The following is a 14537-nucleotide window of genomic DNA, read 5'->3' on the forward strand; positions in this document are numbered from 1 at the left end:
CTTTTACAAGTCAACAAGTGCAAAAAACCCCCACTTAAAAACCTCTGGAATTAAATAATGGTACAGAAATAATGCCTCATCTGCATAAGAAAAAATAACAGTACTGGGTCGCTATGAAGGCTTGATTGGGACAAAAAAATTGACCAGTGCATTTTGACTAGAGACCGGCCCACCAGGTATTATAGACAAAGCCATAAAGACTGTCTTGTTGGTATATGTATGATTTCTATACATTTTACATCAGATAAAAACTTTGGTTGTAAGATTCAGGAAATTATTTATTAAAAGTGAGACATTTTAAATGAGAATAAGAAAGAAAAGTATTTCTTTGAGCCCCCCTTTCCCTGTTAATGCCCTACCTGGCCCCCCTGGCAAAACTTTGCTAGACCCGCCCCTCCACAGTTACCAGCTGTCAGCTACATAGAAAAGGATCCTGGTGTTATTTGTCTCTCAGAAACAGTTAATAACTTCCCTTCAACTCATTCATGTCACCTTAAAGGTAACCCTGTTTCTCCATCACCTGTTCAGCTCTGATGATTCATTAAGGACATCTCCTGGTTTCATCTTCATGTTTCCTTCTCACCACCTATCCAAACTGATATCATATCACTATCAGTAACATTATAGCACCGGCCCAGCTGTATAGAAACTCTGTCATGCTAGCTAGTACGCAGTACGAGTTATTGTAACTGACTGTAAAATGTCAGCACAACGAAAATAAACTACACCTAAACTTGGTTCATATCTGACCCAGATAGACTGCAGGTCATAACTTCTTACCTGAAGTTCAGTTCACCCAACACTCGGACCTGCGGCCGCCTCGAGTCTCTCCTCCTCCTGTCTCCCCTTTCCCTCATCCGCCTGCTGGCCTCTGTGGAAGCTACGACATAGACACCACCAAACAACCGAGTTATTTTTACACATCTGCAAACATCTGGCCAATCCACCACCTTTCATTGTTTATACCGTTACAAAAACATCAACAACAACAAAACCATTGGCCCATAAAAACAAAAAATCACCATCAGCAAATGCCCGGTATGCCCGATGGCCAGTCCAGCTATGGTCGGTAGGAGGGAAATTTCTTTTGCAGTTCGTCTGAAAAGATGCACTTGCGCTTTGGGGTCTTTTAAACATCATGAGGCACGTTGCTGCGCGCTGTCAGTCCCGTCTGTGAGCGCAGAACAAGCGCCAACAAAACAGCAGTTCGGGGATGACGTCTCACACATGGGTCCTCTGTTGGAATATAGGAAAAGGAAATTTTTATCAATCTCGAAAATCCCCCCGGACGCCCCGGACAGAACGTGAAAAGTGGACATGTCCGGGGAAAAGAAGACAGTTGGTCACCCTAAAATATCTACCAATTCTTACATTTCTCTAGCAAAAACTTCTCATGACAATCTGTGCAGTCTAAGTAGCTTGGAAAGGAAGTGACTGGACGGGACTGAAGCAAGATGTGTGTGGGGGTTGAGGCACTTGGGAATGGATCTCAGAAACGCATTGTAGGTGGCAGACACTTGGTGTCTTAAGCCATACCCTCTATCCAAAGATCATTGTTCATAGTGGACATGGGTTCGTTCACTTCTCTTTCAAACCATCTGTCTTCTCAGTCCAAAATGTGAACATTGGGATCTTTGAAAAAAGTGACCTTTATCCTTTAGATGCACATGAACAGCTGAGTCTTATCCTGTCAAGGTGGCTTTTCTATGTTGTGCCATGTATTTATGGAGTGGATGTTAGGTTTCTCCCATGTAGAGGTCTGAGCACTCCCCACTGCACTTCACAGCATACACTATGTGGCTTAGCTTGTGTTTGGGACTTTTGTCCTTGGGATGAAGCAGCTTTTGTCTTAACCTCCACTAAGGTTTAAATACCTGGGACTCTCTCTCTAGTTTAAGAACTGAAGAGGCTTCTCGAATGAGAGGGGAAACATCTTCAACTTAAAGAAGTCCAGGGAAAATTTAAAGAAGCCCAGTATCTCAAGCTCCTTAGGAAACACTGATCTGAATGACGGAGAATCTGTACAGAGACAAGCTATGCAGTTTGTCACAAAATGTGTCTGCTAGCGAAATGTATGAAGCAGGCTGTGATGTTTATGGGCAATGTTACTGTGTATGTCAAGGGTAGCAGAAATTTATATTTAAGGTAATGATGCTAGTTAGATGCACCAAATTCTACCTTTTATACTAGCTTTATGATGTCATAAAGACATCATAAATGCTTATATCCTCAGAGAGCAGTGAATTTTGGAGTAGAAGCACAGGTCAACCTGTGCACAAAGAAATCTACTGGAGTTTAACAAATTATTATGTTACTAAGTATATATCTAAATATTTATTTTCCCCATGCTGCTCTGCTACACCTCATCTTAGGGTTCCCCAACCTGCCAAATCCTACTTTAATCCCTGGTCATGAGGCTCTATGGATGCATCTGACAACCAGCGTGATTGGCTCACATCTTTCCATTTTGGACCATTGGTTGGATTTTCTAAGGCAGATGCAGGACATCTGTCATCGTTGCATTGCATCTTTAGAATTCTCCCATAGATTTTTGCTCAGCACTCATTGAATGGTTTGTTACTCTACTATACCATTTCTGGAGGGAGTCCATGGAGAAGACAAATAAACCAGTTTCCTGACCAAAGTTATGTTTGATTGAGTGTTCAGTGCACAATCTCTTGTGATAACCTAAATTATGTTTGAATTATCCTTAAGATAATTAAGTTATTATCATGGACTGGGGCAGAGAGCGGACCCAGATGCAGGAGTCAGCAGACAAATTAAACTTAAAATCACAGCTTTTGTCTCACTGTTATAGAAGGCAAAGAAAACAAAAGAAAAAACAAATATGGAGCTGCAGGGTAGGAAGTACAAGCCAAACCAGACTGACAGAGACTACGCATAACATGAGGAAGGATGTGACAAAGAACAAAGGGAGACAGCCAATATGTACACAGAAAGATATTAGGCAGAGTGGACACACCTGGAAGTGCAGCTGAACAAAATCTAAGTGACAAGTTGGGTACAGGGGCAAGAGTGGGAAGACATAAGGTAAATAAACATAGAGACATAACTGACTTCCAGAGATACAGAAATAAGACTAGGACAGACTAGACACCAAAAGGAACTAGCAAAAATCCAACTAGACACCAAGAACTAGAAACAGAGATAACAAAACTCATTAGGTTCACAATGCTGGGTCAAAGACCCAGGGACCATGACAGTTATAGGAGTAAAAGAAAATGCCATTGGGGCCTATTTTTATATCTATATCTCATTTGCTATTCTATCATTCTTTCTAGTGCTCACTTTCTTCTTTCTTTCCAATGTCCTTCTAAGGAAAATACAACATTGAGAATAAAACACAGAACTAACTGATATTTAAACATTTCTACAGGACCTGGAATACCCCAAACAACTCTCCACAAACTACATGATATGAACAGTAAGTCTTCCTGCACAGATACACTTAAACAAATCTACTATTTAGACTTTCGCTCATTACATTTATATGGGAGCACAGATTGATTTTTTCCACTGTCAGTACACTTTGCCTGTCTGAAAAGTGCATTAATTGGTCAGCACACGTTTGCAGATTAAGTCTGTGAGACTAAGTCATTAAATCATCATTCAGCAGGTTTACGTAATCCTATAAAATGGGCATGAAGATGCAATTAGGTGAAGCGTTAAGTGCTTGAAATTTTGTTGAGTATATATCAGAGGCACTCAGAACAGCCTCTGGGGAATGATCAACTTCTTCCGCTACTACAGACTTCCAGATTGAGAGTTGGTATTATCATTTCACATTTTTATGTAGTGGAACATTTGTCCAAAGTGCACTGTTCAAAGTGCACAGAAATTAATACAACTTGTTAAATCACTTGGACCTCAAAGTGTGAATGAATCATGTATTTCTGCTTCAGGTCAATCACTCCAACTGTCATTGTGATGTCATAGCTTTGCGACTTCGAAACAGACTCAGTACTAAACAGAATCTTAGAAACTGTAGAAAATTAATGTCAAACAGATTTATCTAAAGTGAGTGTGTCATGAAATGATGTAGATATGCCGTGAAAAGAAGTTGTTTTGTATCCTCAGATCCTTAATATTTTTATATAACTTCTGAAAGCCTTTTTTACTTTATGTTTTTACCAGATAGCATGACAGCAAACTTCAACTACTGACTCAAATACGAACACAGGCAGATTAAGAAATATTCAATAATGTATGCTGACAGTAGAAAGATCTACATGACACTGGCAGGATCAATTCAAGAAGCAATAATAAAAAATAAAAAAAAGAGAATCATCTTTTTCCAAGACGTCACAGCTCTAAGACATCACAACAACACTATTGGTCAGTGTGGGGACAACAACCATATGTTACTTAAGAGTGCAGAATCTGGAATAAAGATGAAATAAAGGTTATTGTAATGTTTAAAACTGTAATTTTGACAGACAGACTCAAGGATTGTCTGTCTGCTGATATTATGTCAAAAATTATTCTTTACTAAGCTGACAGAGTGGTCACAATTAGATGTCAGGAAAGAAAATGTGTTTGTTTCAGTGTATTTAGAAACACTGTAAGATTAGATAAACAACAACATTCTTCATCTAAACACATGAAAGGAACCGGAGGACATATTGTTGATTTTCTTGTTCTTGGTATAATTATAAGTGTCAATAAGATTTTAAATGAGGTACTCTTGAAGTGTTCAGTTTCTTTTCCCTAGTAATTAGCAGGCACACACAAGCTTTCTTTAATAGATGTTATATTTGTTGCTTTCTTGTAACTAATAGTAATTCTTCTTGTGCTGTCATCCAGCAGAGCACAAGATTCTGGAAAATAACAGAGAATTAAAAAATGCACTGATAAACAGGACAATACCCAAGTGGGAAAGAAGAACTGTACAAATCAACAACTTTGGTAAGAAACTTTATTCCTCTCTAATGATGTGCAAAAGTTGTGATTTGTAATAACGATTTGTTCAGATTCATCTTTGAGCTTTTGTTTGGTTTTTTATTGTCTGTGTATGCATGAGTAGACATTTCTTATCACCACTGCACTCTAACATTTTCTCCCATGACAATTAATGAGTAATAACAACACTTGGAAAAACAAATTTCTTCTTCTGCTCCATCCAAGTTCTGGAAACTCAGTTGTCTGACATTGAAGAAGTAGGGTAACTGTAACTCGTTTCCTTAGAAGCATGCAAAGCAATAACTGCGATAGTTTCCAGCAAATTACATCCCCATGAGCTCAGTAGTCAAGATCTTTTTAGGATAAACATACCAGAGTGAACAGGTGCAGAGCTTTGTTTGGTGATTATGAAACAGCCCTGAAATCATAAGCACAGCCCTATATTGTATCAATTAGAAGGGACGGCTCACCATATGGCTCCCTCTCTCTAGTCTGTGTTCACTATTAGAGGCAACATGATACATATTTAAGGACTTCTGAGCGGAGTCAGATGGGAATCCTGTCATCTTAAAAAAGCTAAACAGAAATAAAATCACAGGCTTACTTTTCACATGAACCGCTTCTTCTTTCTCAGGGATGGTTTTTTTTTTAAATGCAGAGGTGGGGGGAGGGGCAAGAATAAGGAAGAATGGGCACAGAAAATCTGAATACCTTATCAAAAATAAACACAATGTAGATTTGCATAAAAATATTTTCTGTCTCATGTGCTGTCATACAAATGATATTACCTAAAATATAACTGCACCAGAATTTGAAAACGGATTATATTACTTGTGTCCCCCACCACAAATTACCACCTTATTTAAGTGAAGAGGTTTGTGTACTCTAGTGAGCTATGTTCACGGGGGCAATTTGCCCATGCTAGAGTCTTCCAAGGCAAATTGTTTCTAAGTGAAGAGCCAAACTAAGTGTAATTCAGGAAGAGGTATGGTACAGGATTGGGGGCCCCACAATGGAGCCAGTACCAGGGGAGGAGCTCAAGCTGGTGGTTGGGCCTTAGCCCATGGGGCCAGGCTCAGCCCATATGAGCCACAAGGGCCAGCCTTCTTGTGGCCCTACTACCTGAAGGAGGTGCCAGAATGCTGTACAATACTTCCCACCCACAATGTATATATACTGTATATAGTGGAAGTTGAACTGATGGCATAGCTTCCCACTGGAAGGAATAGTTCTAGGATCTTCTCAAGCCCACCAATATGCCTGTCTGTAGTGGAGCCAGTCTGAGGGTGATTGTTCTCCACTTCAAGAATTTGAGTGAGTTGAGGTAGTTTGGAAATCTGACAGGGATGTCTCTTCGATCCCTCCAAGGTCAGGTGTTCCACACATGCTCCAATGTGAGGAGGCCCGAAATGCTTGGAATTTTTTGGCTTGGGAATTCTATTGATGAATGGATGGATAACTGGCCTGCAAAGTGGCAAAAGAAGAATTTATTCGTTATTTACATAAAAGTTCCGATTCTTATGAGTATTTTTGGCAATTCCTTGCCATTAAAATATTCCTAAGTCTCTATTTTTGTGATTGTCTTCTACAAATGTTAACTAAAATGTTCACCACCAGAGGACAATGTATTACCAGACTATCTTAGTTAGACTTGTAGTCAAGACCGCCTAAACCAAGACAATACCAAGACCAGAGGGTATCGAGACCAAGACAAGATCAATACTAAGACCTAGACAGAACGAGTAAAGATGAAGACCGAGACCGAGACAAGACCAATACTAAGACCTAGACACACCAAGTCAAGACGAAGACCGAGACAAAAAAAAAGTCTTTAAAGTTCAGCCAGATGCTGCTTCGTTTATGGGTGTCGGGCATATTTATGTGTTTTTGCGATGCACTCACACAGCCTTCCTCACCGTTGTCTACTGTCTCACTGACTTACAGAGAGCACAGACGCACGCTCCACTTGACTGTCGCGTCTCTCACCCTCTCTGTTTTTCACATAATGATATTATCCTATATCCTCGCATGTGATTGGCCACAATATGGAGGGATTGGAGCATAGCTGAGCCACTGTGTGAGAGCTGAGCAGCGAAAGGAAATTAAGTGAGGAGCCGGCTCTCGCTCAATGGGAGTTGACTCTTCTGATTCACTACAAAGCACTCTCTAAGCACGGCTCTTAGAGCTGATGTTTTTGCGCATGACACATTATCGAACGTTACGTTGTGTGTCATGGATACTGTTGACTCCAAATCTCCCAACCACTATGTCGATCTGAGGCAAGTCCAAGACAAGACCGAGGGATCCGAGACCAAGACAAGACCAAGACAAGACCAAGACAAGACCAAGACCACATAAATGTGGTCTCAAGACCGGTCTCGAGACATCCAACTCTAATCTTAGTGTAGTTGCCCAATCGTGCAGTAGGAACAAAAAAAGTGTACTGTTTTGCCTGAAACTTGTCAAACATGTTAACAGTCTCTGTCAAATTAGAGAATTAGTGATGGATGATACATGACTAGCATCAGCAGCGTTTTTGATACGGGCGACACGGGCGGTTGCCCGGGGCGGCATCGTGGTGGGGGGCGGCATCACGGGCATCGGCAAAAAAAAAATAATTTGCTCGTACTCATGCTGCCCCGACGTCAGCCAGCACATTTTGTGAATGGCATAGGCACCGATCGGCTTTCTATCGCACATTTGCTGGGAGTAAGGGCACCCTCCATTTGCGAGGTACTTGCGGCACAGGGAGGAGAGGGCGGGGCGGCGGGGGATTCACTGACTGGCTGGAGCAGCATCTAATAACCAACTCGCAAAATAAAACAAAATAAAAACAAACCAACAAACACAAAAACACCAGACATTATGACACAGAGTTATAATTTGCACCAATGTTTTTTTGAAATTCTGTATGTGAAAAGTGAGCGCGAGAGCTCTCGCTGCTGTGCTGAAGTCAAAGTAAACTTTATTGTCATTTCCGCTACATACAGTCCAGTATATAGAGATACGAGACGACGAGGCTCCAGTTACAGCAGTGCAAGAAAACAAACAATAAATATAAGAAGAGTAAGAAAATAAATATACACTTTAGGACTCGGAACATAATTAGGAAATAAGGGTGATTATAGGAGACCCCTTTTACCCTGCCCACGACCTATTTGACCCACTGCCCTCTGGTTGGCACCTCAGGTCATTCAGTCCCCACACCTCAGGTTTTATAAACAGCTTCTTTCCCTGGGCCATTCGGACTGGTAACAAACACTACCACCCCCACACACTACACCTGCCCACCCACTCTACCAATCTGAGCCATGGTCTGAGTAACCCTGATCACTCGGGCCATTCACACACAGACTCTATTCAAACCAAGTCCTTTGCACTATTTACAAGCACTTTATTCTCCAGTCTGTGCATTTTGTCTTGTTTTACATATCTTCCTTTAGTTTGTATATTTTTCTGCTGTTTGTTATTTATTCCTGCTGTCTTGGCGCTTATATTTTATTTCTGATCGGTTGGCATGGAGCACCCACAATTTTGTTGTACATGTACAATACCAATAAAAGGCTATTCTATTCTATTTTAATCTATTGTATTCTATTTATCAAATTAAACTTTGATGACCTCATCACATATTATGATATTATATAGAAAAAAGAGAAAACTTCCATGCACTGCCCACTTAGGTGACTCAAGTCACGCTGTCTTTGATTGTCAACTGAATTAAATGGTACCATTTAAAGGATGTACTAAAGCTAAAATGAATGTAAATCTTTTCAAATACCAGCTTTGTGCTACCTGCCTTGACCTCTAAAGTCTCAGTTCTTCTCCCATTTCTTTTATTAACCAATAAATGATGTGTTGACCTTGCAGCGCACAGAGCTTTGATGTAGTCTGAGGGATAGATGTACATGCATTGCATATAAAAATTCATTCTGAATCTTCACCAAAATCTCCTATGGACTGAATGCTGAACACTGATTTATTTTGCAGCACTTCGCCTGGAGTTAATCGTCCCGATAGCTTTGGATGAAGCGAAGGAGTACCCACTTTTACTTGTCCTGTACGTAACTTTGTTTTAACAACTTTGAGAATGCCTCATTGTCGGCCTTACTGCTTCAGTTGAAGTGTTAAGAACTGTAGAGTGAGTTTATACAGTGACTACAGTGAAATCCCAACCTAAAGATAGGGACCGCCCTCCTCTCCAGAAGAGTATAAGAGTAATGTTTTAGAGGCCATTTGGTGTTTAAAACATAATGGTTAGTTGTTATTATTTCTTCAATTTTTGTAGTTTATTTTGCATCCTTTCATGAAAACTTTGGTGCTCTAAACTCTTTTTGCCTTCCAAAGTGACAGCACCCCTGGTGGTCAGGCTGTGAGTGACCGTTTTTCCCTGAGCTGGGACTCTGTTCTGGTCAGTTCCAATGATGTCATTGTGGCCCATCTGGATGGGCGGGGCAGTGGCTGCCAGGGTCAGAGGATCTTACACGAGGTTTTCCAGAGACTGGGAACTGTTGACGTTCACGATCAGCTCACAGCACTCGAGTATGTGTTGGTACAGATAATATTTACATACAAACTACGTACAAAATGATATTTAGTTAATGTTCTTTTAATTTTCAGGCATCTGGTAAAGCTGCCCTATATTGATGCCAACAGAGTTGGAGTTTATGGAAAGGTAACAGCCTCTTTAACTGAAATTAAAACACGCATAAAAATTAGCAATTTATTTAATTCTTTTTTCACAAAAACATTGTTTTCTATATTTTTTTAGGCATATGGAGGCTTCTTGTCCACACTCCTGGTCCTTTCCCACAGCTCTGTGTTAAGGTGTGGCATTGCTGTCACTCCTATAACAAACTGGAGATTGTATGGTAAGCTTATTCAAGACTTTACAATAACACTGTCACTAGTTATAGTTATGACTTACGAATACCCCGTTAAACGAAAAATTCAAGTTATGAAGGCACTGAAGGGCAATATTTCTGCCCGTGTTTTGCCCGTGTTACGAAATCCGGTGGCTGTGATTGGCTGAGCCCACAATGCCCACAATGCCCACAATGCCTTCCGAATCATGTGACAACCCCTTTGCTTTCGTACTCGCGCTTAGCTGTTTCACTCGAGTGTTGTAAGCAATTATTAGCCTATAGCCTAGCGTTCACTCAAAAGGCGAGATGGGTGCTTCGACTTACGAAAATTTTCGACTTACGAAAGACCCTCGGGAACGAATTAATTTCGTAAGTCGGGGTTCCACTGAGCAGTAAGATTGGTCATTAATGATCACCATTTGTCCACCATGAAGTGAAGAAGTAATATTAAATTAATCATGTGTTAATTAAAACAACAATGCCATGTCTGTTAACAGTTTTATTCTGGTTTTCGATAAAGGGTCTGCCTTCACTGAGAAATACTTTGGCTTTCCAGCAAGAGAGGACCACAAATACCAGGTACACTTGTATGTTAGTGGTGGGTTTTTGGGTTATTATGTTCCATATAACATGTTCATATCTAGCTAATAATTCTTATTTATGTCACAACTCTAATACTAAATACAAGAATACTGAATGCAGACACTCACAGATTGATGACGGGATTTAAAACTTTCACATTAACAGCAAATACTTACAGGAAACACTTCAAAGGGGAGAGTTGTTTTTTTTAATCCCTTTTTTTTTTTTCCTGTAAGTATTTGTGGTTCAAAAGTGAACAGATGGTGTAGAAGTTTCCCAGGTAAGTGGAAGTGATAAATATGTAAAGGGACAAGACTGGGTTTAGTGGTAGGAAACCAAAGATGTTGCAGATGTGGCATAGTGTGAAAAAGCACTGAACAGTGCAAAAATGCACAGTTAGTAACTAACCACATGAAATTAACCCTCATGCAAGTTATCTGTCAGTGCCACAACAGAATTTCTGTAAATCTACTTCTATATTTGCAGCATACAGCCCTCCATCTCTTTCAGAGTTTTCATACAAACTTTCACTCTTTTTGCACTTCATTTTTTCCCCAGTTATGATCAGTTTCCAAGTTTTTGCCTCTGAGAAGAAAACCCATGCCATGAAGTTACCTCCACCACGATTCTGTGTATCAAAGTATTAATAGTTGATAACAACAGCTGATGGCACACGTTGTTCAGTTTTTGATTGATCAGATCATAGTATATTCTCATTTGTTTTTTAACTTTACATTTAGCAAACACTAAGCACTATCGTGCTGCACCTTTTTATTCAGAGTAGCTACATACAGACCTGGCTGGTATAGTACTGCTAAGGTGGTCATCATTCCTTAACCTCTTTCTGTAGAGAAGTTCTTGAAATCTTTATGTTTGGACACTAATAACTTCATTTATGAAAGCCCTCATTGTTTGATCATTCACTTTGGTTGGACTCCTGTCTCTCTGAACATTTCCGATGTTTCCAAACAGTCAGTGAGGTCACGATGCTCCCTAGAACACTTAAAGTTTCAGTTTCTGTGTTTCCCTTGATCTTTATCTCAGCACAGTGAGAAGTCTCCAGTGAGTTTCTTGTACTTGCAGGCTTTAGGTTAAGTCCTGCAGTGTATATAATTTATAATGTACAGTGTAAGCCATGGGATCTTAGAAAGGTGTGTCTGTTTTTATAAATTTTGCCTACTAGTTTTAATTTGTCAATCACAATCAAGTTTTCACCACAATTTGCAGCAGCAAAGGGATTACATACTTGCAAGCCATGCTTGCAAAACCTTCATTTTGTTGCCATAATTTAGTGAGTGTACACTGATTGTGGAGAATTTAAAAAATGTATTATCCCTGTGCCTTTTCTGAATTTTTGCTAAAAATAAATGTGTGTTGATTTTTTTTATTTTGTGCCACTGTAGAAGTCACTTCTGCTCCAGTAGTGGCTGAGGTTTATTTGCGTTGCTATTTTATGTGCAGCCATCAACTGTATGTGTATATATATTATATATATATATATTATATATATATTATATATATTACATAGGGGTGGGGGAAAAAATCGATACTGTGTAGTATCGTGATATTTTGTTTGCTAATAATGTATCGATACAGGGACAGCAGAAATCGATATTTTGTTACAAAAAAGTTTTTGTGGACTGGCTGCCTGACTTCAGAGCATGTTGATCCTTTTTCTGAGCAAGAATCCTGACATTCCTTCACTGTCCAAATGTGTTTAACTTTTTTTTGGCAGCAATAAACATGACAGTTTACTTATTTTAATTTAAGACATGTTTTATTTTAATTAAGTTTAAAACTTTTTTATTTAATGTAAAATTATATTTTGTTTTAATTTACTTTCAAATTCTTCAGTTGCTGAAGGGGCTGCATAGTTTTCATAAATTGCATAGTTCAGAATAGCTATAATTGTACCAGATGGTTGCATTCAGTTAAGTTGGACTAGACTGTAATACAAACCGTTCAGTTTGTCAACAATAAAACTGACTGAAATGAGAGACTGAGTGTGAGACTTTGATATTAGATAAAATGAATATTGATAAAGTTTACCTTTATGTACAGAATCTGAATATCGCAAAATATTTTAAAAAATTGCAATAATATCGTATCGTGCGTTAAGTATTGTGATAATATCGTATCGTGGGATGTATGGTGATTCCCACCTCTATCATATTATATTATATATATAATATAGTATATAATATAACTAGAACGGAGCAGTTGTCAGCCACCTCCTGTACATGGATGACATCAAGCTGTATGCCAAGAGTGAACGAGACATCGATTCACTGATCCACACTACCAGGCTATACAGCAATGACATTGGAATGTCGTTCGGACTGGAGAAGTGTAGTCGGATGGTAACAAAGAGAGGGAAGGTAGTCAGAACTGAGGGGATTGAACTACCAGAAGGCAACATTGCAGACATAGAGGACAGTTACAAGTACCTGGGGATCCCGCAGGCGAATGGGAACCATGAAGAGGCCGCTAGAAAAGCTGCAACCACCAAGTACCTGCAGAGGGTCAGGCAAGTCCTGAGGAGTCAGCTGAATGGTAAGAACAAGATCCGGGCCATCAACACGTACGCCCTGCCCGTGATCAGGTACCCTGCTGGGGTAATAGGCTGGCCAAAGGAGGAGATAGAAGCCACTGACATAAAGACAAGAAAGCTCCTTACCATGCATGGAGGGTTTCACCCCAAGTCCAGCACCCTGAGGCTGTACGCTAAGCGGAAGGAAGGGGGCCGGGGACTGGTGAGTGTCAGCACCACAGTCCAGGATGAGACAACGAACATCCAAGAATACATTGGGAAGATGGCCCCAACTGACCGAGTGCTCAGTGAATACCTCAGGCAGCAGAAACCCAAGAAAGAGGAGGGAGACGAGGAACCATCATGGAAGGACAGGCCCCTGCACGGTATGTACCACCGGCAGATAGAGGAGGTGGCTGATATCCAGAAATCCTACCAGTGGCTGGACAAAGCTGGACTGAAAGACAGCACAGAGGCACTAATCATGGCAGCACAAGAACAAGCTCTGAGTACAAGATCCATAGAGGCTGGGGTCTATCACACCAGGCAAGACCCCAGGTGCAGGCTGTGTAAAGATGCCCCAGAGACAATCCAGCACATAACAGCAGGGTGCAAGATGCTAGCAGGCAAGGCATACATGGAACGCCATAACCAGGTGGCCGGCATAGTGTACAGGAACATCTGTGCCGAGTATAACCTGGAAGTCCCGAGGTCAAAATGGGAGATGCCCCCAAGGGTGGTGGAGAATGACCGAGCTAAGATCCTGTGGGACTTCCAGATACAGACGGACAAAATGGTGGTGGCTAACCAACCGGACATAGTGGTGGTAGACAAACAGAAGAAGACGGCCGTAGTGATCGATGTAGCGGTTCCGAATGACAGCAATATCAGGAAGAAGGAACACGAGAAGCTGGAGAAATACCAAGGGCTCAGAGAAGAGCTCGAGAGGATGTGGAGGGTGAAGGTAACGGTGGTCCCCGTGGTAATCGGAGCACTAGGTGCGGTGACTCCCAAGCTAGGCGAGTGGCTCCAGCAGATCCCGGGAATAACATCGGAGATCTCTGTCCAGAAGAGCGCAGTCCTGGGAACAGCTAAGATACTGCGCAGGACCCTCAAGCTCCCAGGCCTCTGGTAGAGGACCCGAGCTTGAAGGATAAACCGCCCGCAGGGGCGTGCTGGGTGTTTTTATATATATATATCTCATTGGCAATGTCTGAACCTTATAACAGCTAAAAGTCCTGGTAGTTTCAATCATCTTTCATTTTGCAGTTATTGAGGCCGCTGTGCTTCCTAGATCATTCAAAGTTTTAGATATGTTTCTATAGCCGTGCTTTGGTCTATGCTTTGCCACAGTCCAAAGTCCACAGCGAGTTTTTTAGACTTACTGGCTTTATGTTATGTTCTGTCATGCAGTGTGAATTATGGGCTGTAATAAACACAGGTGTATGCGTTTCTAAATTATGCCCAATAAATTTAATGAAAAAACAATCTACATGGATAAATAACACTGCAGGCACTAAAAGAAAAATGTGTTTGTTTTGGTCTGGTCTGGGTTGAACTAGAAAAATCAAAACTGTTGTTTCCGCAGTATTTCTAGCACTGCACCACCAGATGCAAACAGATTTTAAGATGTCCAAACT

The 14537-nt window shown here is 40.7% G+C and overlaps 1 protein-coding gene across 3 annotated transcripts in view; it reads left to right on the forward strand.

Moving 5' to 3' along the window:
- The window catches only part of LOC102300988 (inactive dipeptidyl peptidase 10), a 138588-nt gene that overhangs the window by 119011 nt on the left and 5040 nt on the right, over positions 1 to 14537 (forward strand). For 2 of the 3 annotated variants that reach the window (XM_005919372.3, XM_042218574.1), the window contains exons 17-23: positions 3398 to 3445; positions 4825 to 4926; positions 8911 to 8980; positions 9268 to 9462; positions 9541 to 9595; positions 9692 to 9791; positions 10306 to 10364. In XM_005919372.3, coding sequence (XP_005919434.1) covers positions 3398 to 3445; positions 4825 to 4926; positions 8911 to 8980; positions 9268 to 9462; positions 9541 to 9595; positions 9692 to 9791; positions 10306 to 10364 — 629 coding nt within the window. The remainder of the gene's footprint in view (positions 1 to 3397; positions 3446 to 4824; positions 4927 to 8910; positions 8981 to 9267; positions 9463 to 9540; positions 9596 to 9691; positions 9792 to 10305; positions 10365 to 14537) is intronic. The other variant, XM_014332725.2, reaches the window with a different exon arrangement.

The sequence above is a fragment of the Haplochromis burtoni genome, unplaced genomic scaffold, assembly GCF_018398535.1.
Source record: "Haplochromis burtoni strain Fernald_Lab_line unplaced genomic scaffold, NCSU_Asbu1 Contig_20, whole genome shotgun sequence".
NCBI classification, from domain to species: domain Eukaryota; kingdom Metazoa; phylum Chordata; class Actinopteri; order Cichliformes; family Cichlidae; genus Haplochromis; species Haplochromis burtoni.